The sequence below is a fragment of the Scomber japonicus genome, chromosome 16 (genome assembly GCF_027409825.1).
Source record: "Scomber japonicus isolate fScoJap1 chromosome 16, fScoJap1.pri, whole genome shotgun sequence".
Lineage (NCBI taxonomy): Eukaryota > Metazoa > Chordata > Actinopteri > Scombriformes > Scombridae > Scomber > Scomber japonicus.
In genome coordinates, this window is record NC_070593.1 from 10362087 (window position 1) to 10389097 (window position 27011).

General features: G+C 40.9%; 1 protein-coding gene across 1 annotated transcript in view; it reads right to left on the reverse strand.

Annotated features, from left to right (window-relative positions):
• Positions 1–3063: 3063 nt before the first annotated feature.
• efna2a (ephrin-A2a) overlaps positions 3064–27011 on the reverse strand; it is a 79027-nt gene continuing 55079 nt past the window's right edge. The window contains exons 2-4 of the mRNA XM_053335829.1: positions 9524–9816; positions 4815–4880; positions 3064–3188 (exon numbers count right to left, since the gene is read on the reverse strand). Of these exons, the coding sequence (XP_053191804.1) occupies positions 3064–3188; positions 4815–4880; positions 9524–9816 (484 nt within the window). The remainder of the gene's footprint in view (positions 3189–4814; positions 4881–9523; positions 9817–27011) is intronic.

Genomic DNA, 27011 nt, shown 5'->3' on the forward strand with positions numbered 1-27011 from the left:
TTAAGCATCTGAAATATAACAATAGGCCTTATGTGCTGTAGATACTGCTTATTGTCACAAACAAAAAGGGCTTTGAACCACTATCTTGAACAATGTATTTCATATGTGTTTTTGTGTTGAATCATAATCAGAAATGTAACTACAGCTATGCAATAAACCTCCCTCTGAAATGTAGTGGAATAGAAGTATGTCAAAATTACAGTTAATTACAGTACTGAACTCGAATGCACTTTGTTACTTTCCCTCACTGGTAGGCCACCCTGCTAGAAATCTGATGGAAACAAGAGAGGAAAGGCTATCAGACTATTCAGTCTCCATGTTGTCAGCAGTTCAGATTAGCTGTCACATCGCTGAGGGAGATACAGCTGAAGATCGGAGAGGGTGATTTCATCTGAATAATTTCATGCTTTGACTGGCAGAGCTCAATGCTCACCGTCCCAAAGACTTTGACGTCAGAGGAAGATAGACTGGGCAAAATAAAGACCCAGGTGCAGTCTAATAAATGAATACAATCATCTGCCCTTTGCGGGAGGAAAAAAAAAAGAAAAACATCAAATGAAAATTAATTCACATTTTCACTGAAGAAATTCCACTCACTTGGCTTGATTTTTTTGAGTAGACAAAAAGACAATCTTTATTTGTGTGTTTCTCTCCTTGCTCTGACTTCTGTGTTTACTTTTGACTGACTGACTTTAATGACTAAGGTCAGCTTCCACAAAAACACCACAAACAGAAAAGGAGACAAACTCATACATGACGCTCAGACCTGGAGGCATCCTACCACTACCAACCATGGATCACAAACCAGAGAAGAAGAACGATAGAAGGACAGCATCAGTGGAATAGAAGAAGAGAAGACACATGTTTTTTTTTTTAATCTTCCACAGGCTATACCCCATCACTGCATCCCACACAGGAGTAATTAACAGTGATTTTAAATGCTACAAAAATAAGATGAAACAGGGAAGGAAGTGCTTCCCCTTGTTTGTGTGTGTGTGTGTGTGTATGTGTGTGTGTGTGTGTGTACATGTGTGTATGTGCATGCCATGTCTTTGTAAAGGTCTATTATCTGCGTGTGCTTTTCTACATACGTCTGTACGTGTGTGCGTATCTGTACATGGGTCGTCATGTATGTAAGTATGTATGTGTGTGTGTGTGTGTGTGTTCACAGTGCTTACTCATTATTTTCACTTCCCAACATTAAAGAAGTCTCAGTCCCATGGTACACACACACTTTCTCTCCCTCCTCCTCCTCCCTCCTCTGCTCTCTCTCTCTTTGTGCAGTTCCCTTTTTAGTCATGTCCATGAATGCTCCCACCGTCTCAGAGGAAAAGTCTCGTTATCAAAAGACTGCATGTGTGTGTATGTGTATGTGTGTGTGTGTGTGTGTGTGTATGTGTGCATGCGCATATGTGTGTTTTTGTGATGCTACCACACACACACACTTCGCCTCATTTGCCACAGTCTATGCGCTTCCCTTATTGGTTTAACCCTCAGACCCAGGACCAGCTTCAGTCAGTGTTTACGTCCATAGTGATCTGGCCTGGGCTCTGAGGGCTGATTTCCAGTCAGTTTCACCCTGTGGGTCCATTTATCTCCTGGCACAAGCTAATCCATCAACGACTGAAAGCCAGACAGGAGAAACTGTGTGAGGAGAGAGGTTGAATTTTCCTTTTGATGTCTGAAAAGTCTCAGGGAGAGCAAGAGAGCGGTAGCAGGGTGTTTCTCATTTTCCCCATGAAAAAATATATCATCATTACAAACAAGATTGATCTGAAGGTTTCACAGTGGTCATGCAACTTGAGTGTCGCCTCCTTTTCTCACCTGTCCTCCGCTCATCCTTTCTTCAGCCTCTACACACACACCCACCCACCAAATCCCCAACCCCATGCCCATACCCACCCTCCTACCTCCACCCACCCCCCCCCCCAAAATCCCTGTCCCATTCGTCCTGCCAGTCCGAGAGAAGGTACTGTAAGTGACCACAGTCATAATAATACAGAAAGACAAAGAGGTGGGTGACCAGTGGTACATTCATACATGAGAAAGTCATGGTTCCAAAAGTCACCCGACCCAATCGACATTAGACAGTGCTGAAGACGCCTGTGCTGGCCAGGCTGTGATAAATGCTTTGTTTTAGAAACATGAATAAGACAAAACACACCCCACCTGAAAATATACACCTCACCAAACCCACCCAGAACACCCCCCACACCACCCCACCCTCCCCCAGGAACAGGCTATGGTTATACTTGTCATTATGACGTGACATCTGAGCGTCTCAGAAAGAATCAAACTGTATTTTTTGTTTTTATATCACATTGCCATGAATCTACACCGGGTCTGAAAAATATCAACACATATAATATTACATTTCCCACACGGCCCTATGTATTTAAATCTGTGCCCTTATTGTTTTCCCCTTTCTTTTCTGCACGGGCCGAGCCACTTTTCTCCTCTCCATCACTGTACATTTGCTCTTATTCTGGTTGCAGTTGGAAATTATCCAGATAGTATAGAATTCCAATTACAATGCAAGCTTGGCCACTTCCAATTCCTGCCTTGAGAATGGGATAGCAATGTGAGAAAAATCCAATTTTTGTGCATCCAGGCCTATCGCTTAATGCATCCCGTCGTGATTGGATGATAGGAATTGCATTGGAACGACAAGTTTAATCATAGCCATGGCTACATCTACCCCATCAGTGGCCAAGAGTCAATAGTCAAATCAAAAGGACCCCCTGATATGAGTGCAGAGACATTTCCCTTGTGTTTATCAGCTGAGAGGTGCAACACGTCTGTTTCACCCAGACCAGAAAAAGGGCCGCTTCTCAAACAGCTCAAGACCCGACCCTCTCAGCCAGGCCTAAGAAGGGTGTCCGTGGCTGGGCCATGGAGGGGGCTGGCAGTGGGGGTGGTTGGTGGTCGTATAGAGGTGGAAGTGGGAAAGGGAGGAAGGGGGGTCGGAGACAGAGGGCTTCCCTGAGGGGTGGTGGATTTAGAGGGACAGCCAGCCCAGCCCAGTGACCATGGGGTGGGAGCTCCAGGATGAGGGGAAAGGGGTCACAGCCAGGAGAAGAGTCCCAGGAGCAGTGAGGCCAGAACAGATAACAGGGCCATGGACCCTGGCCTCCAGCTTGGACCTCCATCAGTCAGGAAGGGCTCTGGAGAATCATATCCCGACCCATCTGAAAGAGAGAGATGAGAAAAAAGAAAAACGACAAAACATCTGAACTGGGAGGGACACACAGACAGATACAAAGACAAGACAATCTAAAACGAAGCGAATGAACGAGGAAATGGATTTACAGAATGACAATGCATAGACAAGTGAAACCATTGGTTGTTGGGGGTGGGGGGTGGGGGGTGGAAGTGGTGGAAATAGAGTGACAAACCACAAATCTTGCACCCTTCGACAGCTGAGGAAAGGCAGAGGGAAGACAGCAGAAAAGGATGAGGAAAGGGAGGAGGAGAACTGGCGACAGCAACTGAGCTCTGCAGGGGGTTTAACCAACCTAATTACAGTTTAATCACAGAGACTAGGAATCTGGAGCAGCTGACACACACACACACACATGCACACACACATGCAAAGATACATATACACACATCCACACGTGCAACTGCTCAGAGCTCACTCTAGTGACAGTATTTCACAGATGAGATGGAAGTTGCAATGTCAGACAGATTACTTTAAATGCACAAAAAAAGAAAAATCTCAAAAAAAAAGAGCAGCAGCAATGACAGAATAATAGAATGTATGTTTTCAGTAATTATGGAGGAGGAGAGAATTTCCTTCCTCCTTAGTGAGATGTGGAACGATCTGAGCCTGGAAAGCTGCAAAGGCCGACTCTCATCTTTTACGAAGATCTTCAAAGCCGTGTCATTATCTGGGGAGACATGTTACTACCCAGGTTTCATTCTTTAGTCGGGCTTTGGCTGAAAACTCATGAGGTAGAATCTGCCTTTGAAAAGGTGAACAGGTAGATTTTCAAGATAACGCAAGTGTAGCGTAATGCCTACCGCAATCTGATCCCCATGTATGCCAATCTTCTGTTGAGTTATTTTTAAACGGCATAATCATAGGCCAGCCTGGCACACTTGTGTGAACACTGCACTCTGTCTACGCCAATTTATGAAGAAGCTATTTTCAAAAGAGTATATCTTACCAGGCTGCCCGCTGCTCGGAAAAAAGCATATTGTGTAGCAAGAAAGTCATGCTTTATCTTTTACCACAAGGCTGATGCATGAGGGTAATTTTATTAAAAATTATGGAGTGTCTACCATTAGATTACACTCCTACTGTATGCGATAGGTTTATTATTAGATTGCTCTCTTATTTCTTATGAGCAAATCTAGTGAGTTGAGTGATGTTGAGGTTTGGTAACATTTTTTAGAGAGCACTTTCAGCCTACTTTGTTCTTTCTCTACAAGGACAGAAGGTCTCGCTCACACCCAGTGTGATGTGATGTGATTTGATGTGAAGTGCGTATGCCACTTTGTGCCTGTGTGCTTGTGCGCGCTCACCCATGCACACTTGTGTGTTCTTTTATGTGTGAATGTGTCAGTATGTGTGTTTGTGTGTGCGTGTCTTTTCAGCGTGTGTGTAAAGGTGTTAAAGTGTTGCCTGGCTGGTCTGTGAATCAGAGCAGAGAGTGTTGCCGGGGCATTCTATCAGACCTCTTATTCCCCCCTAATTTTACTTTGATAGCCAATCTGGACCTTTGTGTGTACGTGTGAATGTGTGTGAATGTGTGTGTGTGTGTGTGCGTGTGTATTTGTGAGTGTGTGTGTTTAGTTAGAGCGTGACTTACCTGGAGGTCTGACATACACCTTCAGCTTTAGACATGCCCGCCCCACATGGTTTGGATGAGGAGACGCTGTAAAAGGCAGAGAGATTGAAAGGAGAGATTAGTGGAGAGATAAAGCGATTTGTGCTGCTGATTGCACTCGTAAAGTAATTGAGGACATTTAATAAAAGTTTTTTTCCCCATGTTATTCTGTCACCAAGGGAGGGCCATGGTGCTTATTATCAGGTGGTCGGTGGCTCCAGGAGTCACAAAGACAGTGTTTTGACCTGCTTGCGGGCCCTGGGGTAAAACAAAATGTGGGCTTGTATTAACTCTCTCATCCCCTCTTCACTGCTTTATATATCCTTTTGTCTACAAGTAAGCAAATTAAAAACAAAGATTTGACACAAGGCCCCCTCAAAATGACAAGATTTCCACATTTAAGGAAAAGACTCCCTATACAGGTACTTATATTTTTACTATTTACCCTACAAACAAGTATTTTCTGTGTAGTCAAAGGGTGATGTAGCTTACTCCTTACTCCTCTGTGACCTAGACCTCCACCATTCTCCAAAAACTATTGAAAACACACAAACTACACCATTGTTCTTAGTCATAATAGTCCCACATGGGCATAAACATGTGCATTGTAGTTTATATTGAGTCATATACTGTCCTGCTGCTAAAAATATAAATGATGTGCTATGTGTATTAATCTGCAGCCAAAAATATTCACCAGCAACTACTCAGATTACACCTGCTTATGTGATGGTTAAAACTACAGCGCCCAGTTTAACATTTATTAAAAATGAAACTATATGTTTGGGCTTTGGACTCAGTGCCCCAGTAATGGCAGAAGTCAGACAGTATTGAGAGACTGCACATCATTGGTTGGGATTTATTGATAATGAGGAACAACACCAACCAATCATCCAAGTAATAATGCAGGATGCTGTTAAAGCATACTGTCATCCTCTCAGTTGATAGCGTAATTTAGTGGTGCCTGGTCTCAAACAAATCTATAGTAGTTTCAATTATACCTCAAACTAACTGACACTCAGTGAACCTGGGGCTTACGGGCCCCTGGAAATGTGCTATCACTTAAAGCACCTATTAATGGGATGGTAGGGAGAGCAATATATAACCAGGTAAGTTATATATCGCACAGGCACAGTGAAAATAACTCTGTTCACTGGAGGATGACTTGCCTGAAAAATAGCAAGGGTAGGAATTATAAAGTCAGAAGTGTATTTTCTGTGTTACCTCTCTATAATTTGTTTTAATTTAACATTAATGTAATCATTAGCCTATTACTTCCTTGATGGCATTTATTGCCTCAAGCATTTGGAGAATTTTTTATATTATGTCCTTTTAAGTTCTCTTAAACCCATGCTCCCAAGCTTGTGAACTCCTGTAAACATACTGAGGACTTGAGGCAATGTAAACAAGTCTATGAGGGATCAGCCCGCACTGTGGGATTCAGTGACAGTCACATTCATACCTAAGGGAAATAGTGACTCTCAAATCGACCTGACTTGAATGTCTTTGGAATGGGAACGGAAATCCATGCAAATTCCCTACAGACCTGGGTCCTTCTTGCCGTGAGGTGACAGTACTAACCACTGAGCCACTGTGCTGCCCCGGCTGAATGCCAAAAAATGAGAAAAATGTTAAAAAGTTACTGTGATTCAAACTTCAAAGTACAGTAAATGAAATTGAACCTGGGTTTTAGTCCCACCTCACTCTGATGTGAAATAGAACTGGAGACCCTTAAGGAGATGGTGACCAGCTCTGACCGCTTACACATGCAGACACAGACACACACACACACATGCACACACACACACACACACACAGATGTGTAAAAGAAAGTACACATACACTGATGCTTGCAGAAGCGTGTGTGGAGACCTATTGGCCTTCTCCCTTGAGGAAGTCCGTATAGTTAGAGCCCACAGTGACCCCAGAGAGGACCATCATCAAGATCCACGGCGCACAGGAAATAAATCTGACCCCTCTGCTGCCCTCTCCTCCCTCTCTTTCTGCCCATAACTCCTCTCTCCACCCTTCTTTCTGCCCTTCACCTCTTCTACCCTTTTCTCCCTTCCCTGTAGCCCACTTCCTTTGCCTCAAACTTCTTTAAATCATCCATCTACACCCCTTACAGTGTCCAGAGAAAGTATATAGTGGTCTCCTATGAATCCCGGCCGACCTGATATCGAGCCTTCTCTCCTGTTGTGTGCCTTTGTTTTGACTTCCCTACTGATTCACTGAACAATGGCAACATCGAGGGCAAAGGGGCTAGAAGTGGATAAATATATACCCCCCTCTCCTTTATCCCCTTCCCTTTTCTCTGTGCCCTCCAACAATTTTCACTTTTGTCATTTTTTTTTTTAAAGGTCTTATCGGTTCTCCCAGTGCTTCAGTTTCCCAGCACATCCACAATCCATCGTCTCCAGAAAACCCATTGAAAATCACTCAACCTCATCAGATGGCAGCTGGGGGAAGTAAGGGGTGGAGCAGACCTGTCAACATGTCAACCACATGACAAATACACACACAAACGTGCACACGCGGGTGCACGCTCACACCGGTCCGGCCACAAATCACCATCTAAGATCGATGGTGTTTTACTCCGAGGATTATCAGTGGAGAGGAGATGCATACACACAAATATACACACACATACACACACACATATCGGAAGGGCTGGATAGTTAAAGTGCATGTGTGTGTGACCCTGTGTGTGTGTGTTCATCTATGCATGTGAGAGACAGCGAGAGACAAAAATGTGTGTGTGGTTGTCAGTCAAGATGATGGACATGGCCTTTCACGGACTCACAATCACTTGACAACTGACCCCACAACCAACCCACCCCCCCAACAACACACACATACACACACACCAGTCTTGTGGAACACACACTGCCCTCAGGGGTCCCAGAAACACAATACTATAGTCAGCAACTATACAACTCTGGAGGGGCCCTGTCCATCCTTACATGAGACTGAAAACAAAAGAGTGTGTTTGTGTGTGTGTGTTAGCCGACTGGGAAAAGTGCAGTAGGACATCGGTTGGCAGTTATCTTTGCCTCTTTAGCTCTCTGACTCTCACCTGCTGTGTCTTTGTGACAGTGCAGACACCAGACTCGGGCAAAGAAATATTTGCAAACACATTTTTTTAAAAGCTACTTTATCAGCTGTCAAATTGTGTCACTTTAATCTTGTTTCTTTTCCCTGTAATGCAATGGTACAATGCATTATATTTTGAATTTCAGTGATTAAATTACATGACAAAATTGTGTTACTGTGCTACAATATCGAAACAAAGCAACTCTATGGCAAATTCAATTCCAACTTGTGACAAAATCTGCAGGGAACATATTTTTTTTTGCCTTTGCTGATTGCTCTTACTGGTGTCTGAACAGAGAGAATATCACTGTTGGGTCAGAATTACTATCCATGGGCAAAAACAACTTGACAAACTAATCTGTCGCATTTGCACGCCAACCTGACACCATCATCTCATCAGGGGTCATGGTGAGAATGTAGCAACTCCAAAGGCTAAGATCACTATTTAGCCGACTGTGCTGCAGTAACACAGGGAGAAGTGAAGAGACCCATGTCAAGCTCTATAGTGACAGAAATGCTGCTCTAAAGTAGAATCATCATCTTGGACAAAGTCTTAACAAGATACCATACAAGTCAATTAAGAAATAACTAATGGGATTATTTGAGTAATTATTGAATAAATCGCACCTAACTGTAATACTTACAAATTAGTTGTTACAAAGCATTTTGGGGAAATATCTTATGAACAAATGTGTATTTTAAAAATCTCAACTGTATCTATGTAAGTACAGATAGTTCCAACTCTGTTTATTACATTTCCAGTTACAGTTTTTAGACTTGGGAAGAGCTACTCATTGCTTTCTGCATATTTGCCTGCCTGGTATGGGGATCTAAAAAGGCAATCTAGTCAAAAGCCTGCTGTCTCATGCAGCTTCCAAACAGAAAAAGTAGCATTTTTCTGTGTTGTGTCTGAAAGTTTGGACATTGACAGGAAAGCTTTTGAAAGTCAATTTAATGTGCTTTTCTGTTATTACCAACTGATCTTGCACTAAACTGCCCGGATGCAGTAAATCTATCACACCCATCTGGCACAGCGAGCAGCTGAAAACAATGTTTAAGAGTAATTTGAAGCTACTATTTGTCCATGCCTGGTGGGAGAATGATAGCTTTTTAACTCTGTTCAGAAAAACAGTCTCAGGGGGCACAGCCCATCTGTGATACTAATACATGACTTGTTGAAGTGAGGAAAAACATCAATACAGCTAATATAAAAATGATTAAAAACTACGCCTAGTGACATTTTTACCACTTTGCTGAGCACACCATTTATGATCTAGACAGAAGCAGTGAGAAATAAAGAAAGTGAGAGAGTAGGGGGAGAGATTGAGAGATGAAAGGTGTATTTATGCACACCTGTGGGTGCATGATCGTGGGCTGTGTTTGAGAACTCAATCAACTTCTGTTGATTGCATATTTACATATCATTTATAAATGCATATTGAGCAGTAGCGTGGACAACACAAACACACACACACACACACACACACACACACACACACACACACACACACACAACAAACAGATAAACAAACATCCTTTAACTGCAGACACAATCTGCCACCACACACACAGCAACACACACAACCTCACTAATAACCTACAGATGTAGTAGTACTCGTGTCCAGGCCTGAACTCAAAGCCCAGGGAGAAGGGGGTGAAGAGCTGGAACTTCTCTGAGAAGCGCAGGGGTCCATCAGGACCGCTGGGACGGTTGCACTCCCAGCGCTTGAAGCCACGCATCCGGTGCTGGCAGGAAGTGTAGCCCTCCTGGTTGACCATGAAGAGGATGTAGCGCTCCATGCGCCCATGGGACGGAGGGCCCTCATAGTAGGGACAGTAGATGTCCAGATAGTCATTGATGTTCACTGCCACCCTGTACTCTCCGTGCCAGAACCTGCAAGACACAGAGGAAACAATACATTTAAATTTCTTCATCAATAAAAATAATTACAGATTGACTCGAGAATACGTGTGGTTACAGGGCTAGGAGAATAGTTTACTGAGGTAAAATGAGATAGTATGAGCCATATATTTAGAGAAAACACTATACATCCTCTTCAAAACTATGAATATTTACCGCTTTCTGTTTGACTGCACAGCATAAAGGATACTGCAATCAATGAGAGTCCATGCTGCGTATCATAATTATGAAATGATTGAATGATCCCTGTTAGCAGGTTTCTTGTGTTTGCACCAAAAGAGAGATCAGAGGTTACAGCCAGCAACAAAACAGCAACCCTCCAGTTTGCTCAAGGACACGCCCACAAAGGCTTTCTGATGGAGAGTCTTTAAACCACCTGAGTGATGGCAATTTGCAATAGAAACATCCTGGAGGGTGTTCTTTACTGATTTGATAAACAAAAGAAGGAAAAAAAAAATCAATAATTATCTCTCCGCTTACGGCTGAATTTTGCATAGTAACCAATTCCATTTTAATAGAGCTCAGCGAGTTATGCTTCATGGGGATTATTAGCATGTTTGGAATATAGGCTTTTCTTTCCAGTCAGAGTGCTTAGATGAGTGTACTGGTATGATACTCTAGAGAAGTGGGTCATGTGATGGTAGAGCACACATTATTATCCCACTGCCTGAAGCAGCGTATCGAGGCGGCTGTGGTGAATGTCCACTTAGTTCTATAGACATGCGGATCACTGAGGTTGGCATGATGAATAGAAGTGGGTCAGAGGTTACTGAAGAAGAAACATTACATGTTGTAGAGTGTATATACTGTGGCATTCTTCATTGCTGTGTTTCTCCATCTGGCACTGAGACAAACAGCCTGTGAAATACCTTCAGGTAACACATGGAAATACATAAGGTGGTGCTTGAATTCAGTTGATGTTTGATCCCTTTCCAATCGCCTCCGCAAAACGGTTATAAAACATTAAAAACATATGGCTGCATTTTTTTCCTTCATAATACAGGCTCCTTTATGTTTTGGTTTGTTGGCAGTTTTTCTTATACAGTATGTGAGCTGAACTGTTGTGTACAATCTTGAAATCATTGGAGGGAAACCATTTGAGGCTGGCACCGTTCTATATGTTTCTTACTGTCAACAAATCCCATGAAACCAATAATATGTTAGTCATTCTCTCAATACTGTCCTACTAGCTTGTCTTTCACACTCAAGCCCAGAAACACATTTGTTCCTATTGAAGGAAAAAGGCTAAATAAATACATTTTGAAAGAGGCAGAATAATTCTCCAGGTTGTAACAAACTTTGTTGGGGATTTTCAGTTGTGGATTAATACATATTTGGCACTCTAAGCTGGTGTTTATGGAGGCAGAACAGTGTGTCAGATCAAGTTACACTACATCACCCATGTTTACTGTAATGAAGAAACATGTCACTCAATAGTGCAATAGTGTGGCTCATTTATGTGTTTTTAACAGTTTTTGAAAAACAGTGGAGGTTTATGGTACAGGAGAGACACAGATAATACTTAATAGTAGCACTATAGTAGGTTATATATTAGAATATCACCAGACCCATCCTTTAAAATAATCTTAGTTCAATATGCTAAACATATATAGTTTAGTTTAGTTTATTTGGATCCCCATTAGCTGTTACCCAGGCAACAGCTACTCTTCCTGGGGTCCATGTTAAAATAAATACAACCAATTACATTACAATTACAATATAACATAAATGCATACCTATATAACATAAATGCATACCTATATAACATAAATGCATACCTAAGCCCCAGTATGAGACCATACCAGACAAATACTGTCTCCCAAAGCCCAAGATGTTATATTTTTGCCTGACCTACAGTCCACAACTCAAAGACATTCTGTTGAATGTAACAGAAACCAGGAAATATTCACATTTGAGAAGCTGCAACCAAAGAATTTGGACATTTTTTTTCTTAAAGAATGACTCCAAATGATTAATAAGTTATCAAAATTCATGGCTTTTCATTTAAGAGTTGGCAAATAATTAATCAACCAATCGCTGCAACTCTAATATAGTTCAATCAATATTTACGTCTAACACCCAAACACAACTGTAGTATTTGTTTAACCACTGGTCTTAAAATACACAACAACTACGTTTTATGAACAATTGTTCTTTTGTATCTGCAACCGTCTGTAAGAGAATACAATACAGCAGTATTTTTTGAATATTTGATATTTTAGATATTTTATTAATTAGCACTCCATAAATAATATCTCCCAAGGGTATGACTTTGTTTTTGCATCTTTAACAGCCCGCAGTAATTCAAAATTCAAGTTCACTTTGAGACAGTCTCTGGTAAAGCATCTAACATTTCAAAACCTTTTTAAAATTGATGCCATATCTTAGAGTAATATCAAATCTCTTTGTGTGCATGTTCATATGTGTGTCTGCGTTCTTCTTCTGGTGCTCGTCATTAATATCATCACTCACCATGACTACGATAGATTTAATTTCAAATGTACCACGCCAAATACATTTACAATTCAGCTGCTGCACATGATAAAATATGGCATCTTGACGCTCTGTAAATTTGAGACACAGGAAAATATCTTCAATCAAATAAGCATAAACAGAACCAGTTGTCGGGGAATCTCGACGTCTCAGATGGCTCACACACAGATTGAGCATTTTAAACAAATTCATCATTTTCCCCCTCACCTTGGCAGTAATTGATTGCCTGGAATGAAGACATTTTGGTCTAAGTACTTTTGGTTAGTGAGATATTTAGCTTTGGGACAAATTATCCCTATAACGGCAGTCCTATCTCTCTCCCAGAGGGCAAATCAGGAAGTGAGTTAGATGTGAAATGAGTGCCTTCATGCTTCAGTGCCCTATCAGAGCGAGTTTTGCAGGTTCTAAAGGGATCCTTGAACAGATCATTTAGAGGCATTGATCCACTGGGGAGCTCCTCTCAGCTCTCTCTGCTCCCAATCAACTCTGATTAACAACTAAAGGGGAAAAGACAGAGAGAGAAACAGAGGGAGAGATGCACAGAATGACAATAAAAAAAGGAGTGAAAATGGAGGAAAAGAGGGAGTGAGACAAAGAGAGAAAAGGTAGGGGAGGAATGGAGATACATGTCAAATGAGGACAAAAAGAAGAGGACGAAGGAGACTGAGAGGGGAATAATGAGATTGCATGAAATGAGAGTTAAACAGAAGACAGAAGAGAAGTCGACGGAGAGCAGAAGAAGAGGAATAGGCCAGCTGGAGGAGGAGCAGATGGAGGAGGAGTTTTTCTGTCTTTCATTTCAATTTGTACCACTGTGGTTTTCCAACTGAGACAAATGTGCTTTGCCTATTGATTGGGCGCTGATACATTTATGGATGACTACCATTTGAGTGTTTAGGCATACGATGAGGTGCGTTTGCATTTGTGTGTCTGGTTGCATGCCTGGGTATAGTGTGTGTGTGTGTGTGTGTGTGTGTGTGTGTGTGTGTGTGTGTGTGTGTGTGTGTGCGCGTGTGCATGTATGGTTAGTTAAATGGTAGCTTGGTAAAGTGGCTCTCGATGGGTGAGGATGCTAAATCCAAGAAAGGGCTAATGTGCCAGGATACATTAGGTTGTATTAAGCTACTCAGCGCCCTGCCCTACTCCTGTGACACTGTCTGCATTTCTAATATGCCCAGGCAAGAGGAAACTATGTGTGCAGCAGGTGTGTATGTGTGTGTGTGTGTGCAGGTGTGTGCCACTGCACTCCGATTTGCTAAGCAGTACATGTTTGTGTGCAGTTATGTGTGGACGAGTGTGTGTGTGTGTGTGTGTGTGTGTGTGTGTGTGTGTGTGTGTGTGTGTGTGTGTGTGTGTGTGTGTGTGTGTGTACTGTATGTGTGTGTGTGTGTGTGTGTTACGTCTTAAGCTGTGTGTCATTTGGAATTAAACACACACACTGCACCGCACAAAAAGACATGGGAATGCACTCACACTGACGGCAAGTCTCTTTCCCCCAGAACTGTGTGTGTGTGTGTGTGTGTGTGTTGTTGCTGGGCCGTTTTGTCAATGTGCATACATATGTGTTGGTACCTGCATTGCTTAGTCCCATTAAAACTATTACAGACATTACAATATTGTCTAATACTTTATTCTAAAAATTTGCATGAAACTGTCATAATACAATTGGCGAGGGCAAAAAATTGACATATATTAAAAATTATGAATTCTTATGATTATGGTGTTATTGAAGAATAAATCAACACCCCCTGAAAATATTATTTTAAGCAACTTGAACTTCTCACCTTGCTGCAGTGATGTAGAAGTGTACTCTGGGGTGCATCAGTACACCATAGCGTCACCCTTGGGTGCAGTAAGAGCTACAGCAGAGCACACTTTTGACAACACCCAACCCAGACTTAAAACTTTCAACCAGAGAGGACAGCAGAATGATGCTTTTTAGCCAGGTGTAAAATTACTCCTTAAAGGACCAGTGTCTAGGACTAAGTGGCATCTAGTTACATTTTTCAAAAGTGTAGGAAACTTGAGAAAAACACAAAAGATCCTCTCTCTTGAGCCAGTGTTCGTTTAGTCTGTTCTAGGCTACTGTAGAAACATGGTGGTGCAACATGGTGGCCTCCATGGAAGAGGACCCACTCCCTATGTAGATATAAAGGGTTCATTCTAAGCTAACAAAAAAACACATCAATTCTCATTTTCAGGTGATTACACACCAATTAAAACATACTTATGAACATCATATATAATATTCCCTTTCAGATATCACTAAATATTACACACTGCACCTTTAAATGTGATTAGCTTGAAATTCCTATATGGCTAAATTCCTGAATAATTGGCTTGCTCTTAAGTTAGGATGTAGATTTTGGAAACTTGTAATTTGACTGCTTTTTTGTTTCTTGATATATATACCTGTATTTTTTTTTTTCTGCAAAAAAGGCTGATGAGAGCAGTGACAGTATAATTACAGGCCAGAAAAGCAAAATAATGAGCCAAAATATGTTAAACTGATTTAAAGCTGAGGGGATCTGCAGTTGGTTGGTACAAATAAACCCATTCACATCCATTAAATATAGCAACACTGACTATAGTAGCTTCAACAATTAACAGTGTAATAGAGTAATAACTTCATCTTATCTCATCATCTCAGTAAGATAATGTACTCCTCTAATATCATGACAGAGTGACTGAAATCTCTTGAACCATAATTTAACAGTCAAAGACATGTAAGATGTTTCTGACATCTGATGATTCTTGACAACGACCCCCCCCCCCCCCAAAAAAAAAAAAGTTCTCAAAACTTACCCCATCATAATTATTCCACAGTTGCTCTAATACAATGATATAAACAGTCTAGACATAGGGGCTTTAAGGTAGCTTCCAATAAAGTACAAGCAAAATTACAAAAGTTCCACTAATCCTTTTACTCATTCTGTGTACACTCTTATCACTGGGACACGAAATAGTGAATGCACTTCTTATTTTCCGGGTGATAAAACTTGATTATCTTTCATTTCCAGAGAAAGATAACTTTTTTTTTTTTATTTCTGGGGTATTGACTGTCAATATAATTTCCACTATCAAAAAGAAAAAAAGGGAGGAAAACTTGATAATTAGGTTCAGGGATGCCTAGAAAGAGACAATAGATCTTCAAAATGTTATCCTATTTTCTTTCTGCTTTCAAGACTCTTAAAATGTGCCGGCAAAGCAGGCTGTTGTTTAGGTTCATGTTGTTCAGTTCATGGTCTTTTCAGCTTTTTTGTTCTGCCCCTTCAAGCCATTTCTTTTTAATATTGACTGTGTGTAAACCTGAGCAATATGATATGATGGTTTGCTTCATTACTAATCCCCTGATGTCTCACAGATTCTCCTCAGTTTCTCAAAGCAATTGAATTGTCTGGTGGGGTTAGTCAGATGCAGCTGAAGGACTTGACTTTTGGCTGTTGCCTCTCATCTGGATGTAAACGGCTCATTCTGAGGCTTGGACCACAATGAGTGGAAAAGAATGTGTGTAAAAGGGTTTTATGGTGTTGGGCACACAAGTCAGAATAAAAAAAGAAAGTGAAGAAGTTTAAAAGTTGAAATGAAAGATTAAGAAAGAGAGGAGAAAAATGAAAGCATGTCTGTGTGTCCTATGATGCAAGAATCTCTGCGTCGTACAGTAATATGTGTGTGTATGTGTGTGTATGTGTGTGTGTGTGTGTGTGTGTATTTGTGTAATGGCCACTCCTTAGTATTCTGGCACCACTGAGTCATCAACATCATCCCTCAGCATGGCTGTGATCAAAGCTTCCTGGTTGAAGAAGCCTCAGATGTTTACCATACCTGCCTGCGTCCTAAACAGCAGGCCGGATCAACCAACAAACATCAAAGGATTCTTCGCTCTCTCTCTCTCCCATTCTCTCTCTCTTTCTCTCGCTCCCACTAATGTCACCCCTCTCTTCATCCATAGCTTTTTCTTTTTCCCCAGCTTCACTTGATCTCTCTCTCTGTCACTCTTGCTAATGTGGCATTCACGCTGTGGACTGAAAAAACTCTGCTCTTGGTGCGGTGTGTCAATCAACCAAACTGCTTCAAATTCGCCAGTGAGATTTTGGTTAAAGAGAGGTTCAAAAGAAAATGAGAGGTTGTCCACAAACTTAAATATGCAAGCTCTCAAAAAATGTAATGGTGCAATGATTTGACTTACAAAGGCATCCTCGCATCTATGCAAACAGTGAAAAACTGCTCTTTACAGTAAACAACAAACTAAAGCCCATGCAGTAGTCCAGTATGGGTTATATTATATGTTTTTTATATGCAGAAGAAACAGTTGTTTTAAATGATCTAGTAACTGTGAGTGCAGCTGTCAATTTATGCTTGCTTTTTTCCCACACAGATGCTTGCCTGACCCTGACCTTAAAAATGTGTTCCACCCACCAAAAGCATTTATACACACAGTTGATAAAATATAAAAACAAATCAAGACTTGTTACTCAATGGTTCACCAAAAAAAAAAAATCAAATTATATCCAGTTATAATCTGTGGAATTTGTCACCACTTGTAGCATGATGGGACAATATTTATAAAGTGTTGTTTGCAGTATGATTAAAATCCTGCCATTGCCTGGAAACTATACTGCTGATTGACAGCAGTATACTGTCATAGACAGTGAAGAATATAGTCCTTGTTAGTAGACATGGATTGGATTGGGCATGGATGTAAACAAATCACAATTTAAAAAACTGCAATTGTAAAAATGTTATGAGGAGGGAAATACTGTATGCTGTGTGTTGTATTGTTCACAATATAATGATAATAAAGGCACTTTGCCACTTTGACATTGATGTTTATTGGATCTTGGTCAGACACATTGAATGTAAACTTAACTTTAGTTTGTTTATAAGAAAACTCCACAGGGCACCTTTAACTCATTTTCTACAGTATATGAAGAGGAGGTCAAGCGTTGGAGTAGCTCAGTAAAATCAGTTCTAATTCTCCTCGACAGTCAAAAGAAGAAAAAAAGTTGCTCATTCACCACATCACTCTCGCCTGTCTAGTTGGAAAAGGATTCAAAGAGAACAGGTTGACGAATCAGGTGTGGATTGATTTTCAATTTTTAAACATCTGATTTATCCTCGCTTCACCAGCTGAAAGCAAAAAGTCGAGAAAATTCAACTTTTTTTGCCAAGTTTTATCAGCAGGCACAGCGGGTGATATTTTCTGCCAGCACTGACTTTATTATTATTCTCCTGTTGACAGTAATGAACATCCAGTTTGCTTTCCACCACATACCACCATCACAAAGAGAGTGCACATAATCATTGCCAAACCACGGCCAACTCAAGGCACTGGTAGCCAAATTAAAATGTGCAGTCTTTTAAATGCAAGATTTCTTGCTCAGCATTTGAGAAGTGCACAATTTCACCTCATTTGCCTTTTTGGCAGGCGCTTTCACGATGTGTGTGTCTATAAGTAGCACAGTTACATCGCTGTCTCAGTCTGCTGCGCTGCAGCTTCACTCACTTTCAATGTCTCTCCAATTAACTCCACATTTACTCCCCATTTCTATCCTTCCGTCTTCATCTACTCCTGTCTTTTGCTCTCTTTTCTTCTCATTTTCTCCCTATTCCTTCAATCTTCATCTCCCCTCACTTCAGCTTCATTTACTCACTCTGACTCCCTCCTTTCTTCCTCTTCTGCATCTTCTCTCACTTTCCCTCCAGGAGCACATCAGCATCTTTTGACGTTATTGCTGTCTCCTCTTTAGAGTCGTTATGATACTCATTGCCTGCAATTTCCTCTTCCCCTCCACCCCCCTTTCCAATTGTGTAGACGAATCTACGGTGGCCATGAAACTTGCAAAAGAAGGCTATAGAGCCAGTGTTTGGTTTGTTTGTTTTGGGCTACAGTAGAAACATGACAGTGCAACATGGTGGACTCCAGTGGAAGGGAACCCGCTCCCTATGTAGATATAAAGAGCTCATTCTAAGGTAACAAAAACACAACAATTCTTATTTTCTAGCAATTATACACTAATTAAAACATACCTACAGTATGAATATTACATTCCATATCTGCCAAGCCGTTGCGCTAGATGCCACTAAATCCTACACATCTTAAAAAATGACTCCACACACACACACACACACGCACCGCTAACACACACAAAGACCCATCACCCGCTCCCTAAGACTCTGTAACTGCTTCTCTCTCAGCAGGAGATGTGCTCCTTTCTCATGCTGTCATCTCTGCCTGTGACTCCCGCTGTATTGCTGCTGAGGCTCAGGTATGTGGGGCAAAGTAAACACGTTACCTCCCTCCACACAAACATATGGTGAAACACACATCTACAAACAAAAATATACTGTAGAATACTAGGGCACATATACTGTACACTGAAACACACCAAACACATATAACACACACTGACAGGATACATGAACACATACAGTATAATACAATGAGACACGTGTACAGATGAATACACACACAGGTTTATTAATTATGTAATTATCTCTTGATTCTCCATAAACACATGCTCATAAATACAAGAAATAGGCAAATGACACACATGCATTAGTTAATGTACTGTATGTGCACTGCAGCAAGCATGAAAGATAAAACAACCGAAACCCACGCACACATTGCCAAACTCGAGTTGTGTTGTTTTGACAAGTTCCACATCTGTCACTCTGAATAATGTTGCCCATAGATCACCACGGTGACATTCAGCACATCTGAAAGGTTATTATGTATTTCTTCAAGACGGGCAACTCAGACCCCCTGTGGATTAAACGCCGCCTTTGCCAATCCCAGGCAAATTCACACACTGCCAGACACAAACATGCTCCACATCATACATACAGACACATACAACCCGACACCCACCGACAGAATTAACATAACAAACCTTGTCGGGAAAAAAAAATCTCTAGACCCCCTGGAAAGATCATTGTCACCTTGGTGATGTGGTAGCTAAAATATACACAAAAAAAACTAGGGACAGGATACAACCAAAGCCAGACAGATAGAGTGACAAAGCCACTGATGGATGGACAAGCAGGACGAGTTAGTCAGACAGATGAGATGAGAGCTCGGGCACATACGGCGCATCTGACAAGCTGACAGACAGAGTGCATGATATGCCTATATCAGTCTCCTTCTTTTCTGTGGGACATTCACCATCACGCAGTACCGGCTTTGGCACCGTCAACAGCGTAAACAGCAGTGGGGCTGTATTGGTATCGACAAGGTTGGCCCAAAGCGAAGTGAGAAGGAGCTGATGGCTGGTGTCCAAGCACACCAATAGGAATCTCTCATCTCATTGCAGACAGGGTGTTGGAAGGGGGAGTGGGGGGGCGAAGACAGAAAAGGATTTGTGTCAGTGCCCTGCAGAAATGTCATGTATCCACAGAGTCAATGTTTAAAGAAGGGAGACGAACTGGGTGATTTATTTTTCATTCCATGAATACTTATGCATTCTCTAGAATTTCTGATGCAGTTTTAATGACTATATATTTTTTACAGACTGGGAGACCCTCTTGGTGCTCAGTCAACATGAGCACCCCGTATTTTGAATCTTAACACTCAAAGGGCAGAATTGTAAAAAACCAAGCCCTCCATGGTCTGGCACTGTTATTTGTGATCTTTTAACCCCACATCTCTACCACAACACAACACATCAAATGTTGTTAGAGGTTACACAGTTCAGTCTCAAGACAAGGGGGGATCATGCTTCAACTGTTACCCCAACTATTGGAAAAACTCTACTCCATAATGTATCACTGTACTCTGATTATGTTTGTTTATTCAATCATTTATTTATGTTTGTATTTTCATTTGTATTTGTTCTGATCCACATTTGACCATTTCCCATCACTGTTTTGGTGAATTTTAAAGTAGACGTGTCCCGCACATTTCCAGATCTATATTTTTATTCTGGGGCTCTACTGGAATATCTTTGCATGATTTACAGTTATAAACCCTTCTTTATCTTATCCTGAATGTTTATGCTGCCTCTCAGTTTAGCCTCTGTCTGAAACAGACTGTTCTAGCTCCTGGTTCTTTAAAGCCTCAGAAGCTTTGATCCCCCAAATTTATGGACGTACATTGCCAAAGCAATGACCAAATAGAAATATGGCAGAATCCAGAGCAGTGCGTCAACTGTATAGTCACCTTTGTTCCTCCTACATTATCATAAAATGAATTTTGTGTCACCTGAGCATAACAGTCCATCTACACTCTCTGCCTCTCTGCAGCCTCTCCAGTTTTCACTCGACCTGCGTTCAGCATCTCTGCCCACAGAAGCAACCGTCTGTCAGCAGCAACTCCTGGGAAGCAGGGAGGACACGGCTGGACAAACTGCCTTCACCAGGCTGACTGACACCAGAAATTTACTGAACCAAAAAAAAGTTTGCAAGTCAGCTCCATGGGAAGGAATCAGCAGTGTTTGTATTGGTTCATTGATACGATAAAAAAAAAAATCCAAAACACAGACACAGCAGACTGCTCAGATTACATTTTACTAAACTCAACACAAACAGATTTGGAGCATTAAAAATGTGGGGCGATCTCCATCAAACTGGCTCGGACTCAGTGTGGATTAATACATATAATGAAATGGAAAGCATATTTGTTCCATGAGAAATCACTTTCTATGTGAATAGGCAACTGCCTCTTTCTCTCTCCAGTTCACCAGCCCTTTCTCACCATTCAACAGGTGTTGGAGATGGGAGACTGTCATGTCCTCACCTTCTTTTTACAGTCTATGGTCCTCACACAGCCAGCTGCTCTGATGACCTCCCCCTGTCCTGCACACGAACACAAACACCCCCTGCTGACTGGCTGGAGTAGTGTTGCGTGGCTCGCTCCTAGCCACTGTGTTTACAGGCCCATTTACCGAGCCACTGCTGTGTATGAACATCGGATATGTTTTCAGTGCACACACAGAGCAGACAGCTAGTGGACCATGAGGAGATATTTACTTAATTTGACAAAAAGTTTATTGGATTAGAATTGCTGCGGCTTTCATAAAGGCCCTTCCTGACGAACCCACTCTGTTCTGATGGGTTAGCTTCTGGAAGTTTCCAGAGTCCATGTAAACAAACAGTATTATTAATAACAATTTGAGTAATTGATTTAAAATGGAAAACTTCTCAAATACATCTATACATGTTCGAGCCCAAATTCAGTTTCGAAACCTGTGAGTGAACAGCATCCTCAACTCACAACAACTTTAATAACAAAGGCTACATAAACAAAGGCTGGAACGGACAGCATTCACAAACAATCTGACATCATCATGAGGAGGAAGTGGATGTAACATGATAAACGGAGCATTCAGAGCACGCTGAAGCATTTTTACATACTTCCACCTCAAGTTTTGGAACTTTGACCATTTTAACATAGAAGTGCGACATCGCAACAATATGAAAATAACAGAAAACCATAAAAAACATGATATGTCACATTTAATGAATATTATCTGTTGTATCTATACTTGTGAAGCACTACTTACAAGGGCACTTGTGGGTTTTTTCACTTTCTGATTGACAGATTAACAGGCAGAGTGAATGACAGGGTGTCAACACGATCATGTAACTGACTGATTCAGCCAGCCATAAGGCTATCAGGCGTGGCCCACTGACTGGCTCATTAACTGACTGCCTGAGTGTCCAGCAATCTGACGGACTGTCTTACTACTAACCTTACTCATCAACAAACGGCCTGAATGTCAAACTGACTGACTGACTGACTGACTGACTGGCTGACTGACTTATTAACTGTCTGTCTCGCTCCAGCATCACACTCTGGCTTAAGGATCTTCATCTAATATGGATGGGTTGATCCAGATTGACGAGGTGAACTAATCCATGTAGTTTGGGTCAAAGCGTTTGAGCCTCTGTGGGTTGGAAGTCACAGAGGGCAGAGGGAGTGAATGGGGAAAGCTGGTGTATAGATTGCTTTGCAGCATCTCTAATGAGTAATTAAACACTTGAATGGAGTCCAATTAAGATACACACTGTGTTCACAGGCACGCACACACACACACACACAGCCGCACACACATCCACGTATCGACGCTCAAGTAAACATCAGCATGTAAACAAAATCAAAGACACACACAGGGAAGCATGCACGCTCATACTAATAGTCACACTCCTACGAGTAAATCAAAAAACAGAAATACACACAGATGCATACGCGCACACACACAAATTCAAGTCTCGCCACATTAAGTGGAGCCATATGTGCTGAATGTTGTACAGGGTTCTGGCTGAAATGAAGGTCAATGCTGTCTGACACTAATAGCTGGCATCTCCTGCTCTCCTTTCCCTCCCCCCCTTTCCCTGTTTCTCTGCTCTGTTTCTGTCTCTCCATCTTCATCTCCCTCTCTTCTCCCCCTTGGCTTTTTCTCTCACTCTCTCTCTCGTTCACGTTCTGTCCACCTCTCTTAGTGTCAATGTTTCTGTCACTCACTTTCACTATCTCAGTGCTAATTCCAAGTTGTAACAAAACATATTCTAAACCAAGAGTGTTCTCGAAACAACAGCGGCGTGACCTGTGTTTACGCTTTGCAGACGAGGACCTCTAGTGGCCAGGTCAGTTATGACAGTTGGGAGCAAAGGGCGAAAGTGGCGTGACATTGGACATGGGGCTTGCTTGAAATGAACTTGGTTGTACACCGTATCATATGACCCATTGACTGTAAATGCAAATGGATGCATTGAGGAATGACAACACACCTTGGTTTGCATTGGAGCCGGTTTGAAACCCAGAGTTGCAGTTTATGGTCTGTGCCATATTTTATGTTTGGAGCCAAGATCTTCCAAATGAGGAGTGTGGGGTGTTGCCTTTCACGTTAGCTTACAGAAGCTTACTAGGAACATCTTCTGCTAATGTTACCTGCTTTTTCTAAATTGTGCTACTGTAACATGCCAGGTATTGCAATTGAGTAAAATTTAACTTTCTGAAATATTGTGACAACAGGCCAGACTAATTTTAGCTGTCAATTAGCATCCACAAGGCTGACATCAACAGAGCAACAATTTCTAAAATGACCACTAGCACACTCAAGGGCCCAAATCTAGCAATTGAGACCATAATGACTGGTTGAACAATTATTAGCTTAGTATTTCTAGAGAGAAGTCAACACCTTTTTGAATGGGAGTCAACTGGAGCCAGGGATTTTTTGGAGCCAGCATCTAGTGGCTGTTGATGGCATTGCACTTTAAGGTACTTCAACATTGGCTTCAGCCTCAAGCGTTGTTGGTTGCCACTTGGTCTGATCACATCTAAGGGCAAAAGTCTTTATAGCTTTACCAAATAGTGAAGGTAAGGTAAATCTGGATTGCAGAGGCTTACTGGTACACAAATATTTTTTTGCATTTCATCATTTCAAACAGTTTGGACAGCATTGACAATTTACTCATGTTGGTTGTGAAAGAATCTATCGGTTAAATGAACATTTTAGAGCAAACAATCTATATTTCCAACATGTTTTCCATTTCTTATATCCATAATTTGGGAAAAATGTCTCCTAAATTGGTACATTACAAACATCAGAAACTGTCTGTCTTCTTAATTTTTTACTACAAATCAAAAGGAGCACTGCTGTCTCGCTGTCTTTCTATATTCCTGTCTCCCACTCACTTGGAGTAATCCCCCTGTGCCCAGACCCTCTTTTCTCATCTTCTTCCCTGCCACATCTACCAAAATTCCACCCCCTGACACCTCTCTGCTCTTTTCTCTCTCCTTCAAAATTCTCTCATCTGAAAACGTTACATCTTCAACTACAGTAGACTCTTGACTGAAAAAAACAATTCTTTGGGTTTGTACCCTATCTTGGTGCAATAATGAACCTTTTTGCAGATGCTCTTTGTTGAATCATGCTCAAATAGTTTGCATACACCCTTTACAAAAGTCTTTTTTTAAAAATGAAAAGCTTCAAAGCCAACACTGTTAAAGCACTTCTATTTTCCCTTTGCTGTTTTGTTATTTTAAAGTCCAACTAAGATTGAACTGATGTTTTGGTTCTGATACAGCAAACATACTTCCTCTTAAAAAAAAATTGATAACTTCTTTGCATATAGCTGATTTAAAAAAATGCATTTAAAAAAATGAAAGACTGAAACCAGCCCTTTCTAAAAAAAATTAAATACAAAATGTTGCTTCAGGCATGGGTGAGATGACAAAATATAATGCAGGAAGGTCAGTTTTCATGATAAGAATATGATTTATTGAAGGAGTTCTATTACTAACTCTCATTTTACAATTGGCGGGTAATTAGCAGAAATACAGAATTGATGCCATAAAGAAGTCTACCAGAAATGTGCAATTGACATGGTCTTGACGACCGATGACGTAGCATTACATTCTTGAAAGAAGTTGATGCAGATTTATATTTTGAGGACATGACTTTGAACTGCAATCCATGTTAGCTTTCTAACCAATATCTGTGCCACCAAAAGACAGATGCCTTTTCCTGCACTTTGGATTGTTGCATGAGTGATTAATCAAACTTGCAGGCTAAATAGCTAATTAGATTGTCAACACATTAAACATCTTAAAGAAACCTTATCTAAATGTTGTGATCCTTATTCCTAAATACCAGTGATAATGAAACGCTTTATGTCCACCCACTCTCAGGCTTGGAGGCTAAAGGAGCATTTCTGATATCTCTGTTTTTGTGTCTTTCAATCATAAAAATAAAATAATAATAAAAATACATTCAAATATATGATTCTTTGCCTCTATTTGTGATTTTATTTGGACTTCAACAAACCTGAGTTATTACTGTTAAGAGACAATGTCATGACCAAAACCCAGAGAAGAATCCTCTTTTTTCAGTGTGTAATTTCAGTTTCTCATTCTTTCTTTTCATCATCTCCATGTGTTAAGTCTAATCTTTTTTTTTTCTCTCCACCTCCTGCCTCTGTCCGCCCTTTTCTCTCTCCCTCCCTGTGATCATCTTCTTCCACGGTACTCTTCTCCCCAAATTTCCTCCTCTACCCTTTCATTCTCTCTCTCTTTCTCTCTCTCTCCATCTGGTGTCTCTCTATGAGCATTAATCAGAGTGCTCAAGCACCATGACCAAAACAACTCCACAGAGACTCGCTGCTTCTCTCTCTGAGTCTCTGTTCCCCAGTCTCGTTCCTTTTTTTTAAGAAAAACAGTCACAGATAGCCCCCACCCAACTACACACACACACACACACACACACACACACACACACACACACACACACACACACACACACACACACACACACACAAGAAATCCATAAACATTAGTCAATCATGGTTATGATTTCAACCTGGCCTGAAGCTACTTTGGTTGATGGTAGAACTCTTTCATCCATCTGAAAACTTAGTGTTGTGTGCAGAGAGCTGATTTTCACAGTGTACACTCAAAAAAAATGGATGGAAAAATTGTGCAAAGATGTCCTGCAGTGATGTTTTTCATACACTTGTTTTCGAGTCCATCCATCACCGCTGAGTCAATGCAAATCACTAGCTGAGTTGATGATTTACATTATCAAATGGGCTCTCAGTCTTTTCTTGCTTGCAGCAGGCACACGGCCGCTATGGGAGCTTCGGCTTCAGCTACGCCATTAAAATTCACAGCTGGGATCACATCTGGATGTTGTGATTCCCCTGACATTCTGCAAACATGGTTGTGCTCTTTCAGCAACAGTTACGGGCTTGTTGATGAGGATGTTGCCATTTTATGGCACGGCTGTGATCAAAAGGGCATTGCATTACGGTAGGGAAGTATGCAACAGGATATGTTTGTAATAAATGTTTATTACAATCAAGCTTGTCAAGAGATTATTAGAATTGCTTTTCAATAACAGGATTAAAAAAATATTTATTAGTGTTAGATATTTAAAATTTATCATAATTTTTATGTTACTTCGCCAATTGCCTGTAGTTTTAATCATAGACAGGTTGGTGGACTGATGTATTGTGAGTGAGAAAGTGATGTATTATGTCTGCAGTCAGAGTTGTATTGTCCCACATTTTTATTTTTGTTACTGGTCTATTTAAGATTAAACTATTATCAATATTGTTAGTATCAAGTTTTATAATAAAAGAAAATCAAATACAAATAATTAACAGATCACTAAAATACACTGGTAAGTAAAAAAGCGAGGGCTTAGAGGTTGTAGCTGAAATACATTCCTTACTCTATCTGGGCTGATGCAGGAAAAACATCCCAGTAAAACCAGTACAAACCAGCTCTGTTTATTATTAGGATACATTAAGATGCACATAATTTGAGATTTCCATTTTTAGGATTTTAAGCACTTTTCGACATGCCACCTATAATTATTTGTGTGGAAAATATCTGCCAGGTGATGCTGGGGAAGGCTGGATGCACTTACTTTGCAAACTCTGCACAGTGCTGTAAACAGGGTTGGCAAGCTGACACTATCCGTCATCTAAATTCTACTTGGTTTGTGATTTGTTTAGCATTTTAACAGCTATAATTTGAGGTCCTTTCCCACTTGTTATATATTGAAAAATGTTGAAGTCCATCTGACAGACAGTCAGAAGCAGTTTTTTGTTCAACTAAACCCTGTTTTCCACCTGAAATAAAGGTGAAATTCAACACACCTGTCTCTGGTCAAAGGTTCTTTTGCTCTGCAGAATTAAACATTATATTCTCAAAACAAACTAAGAGACAAACA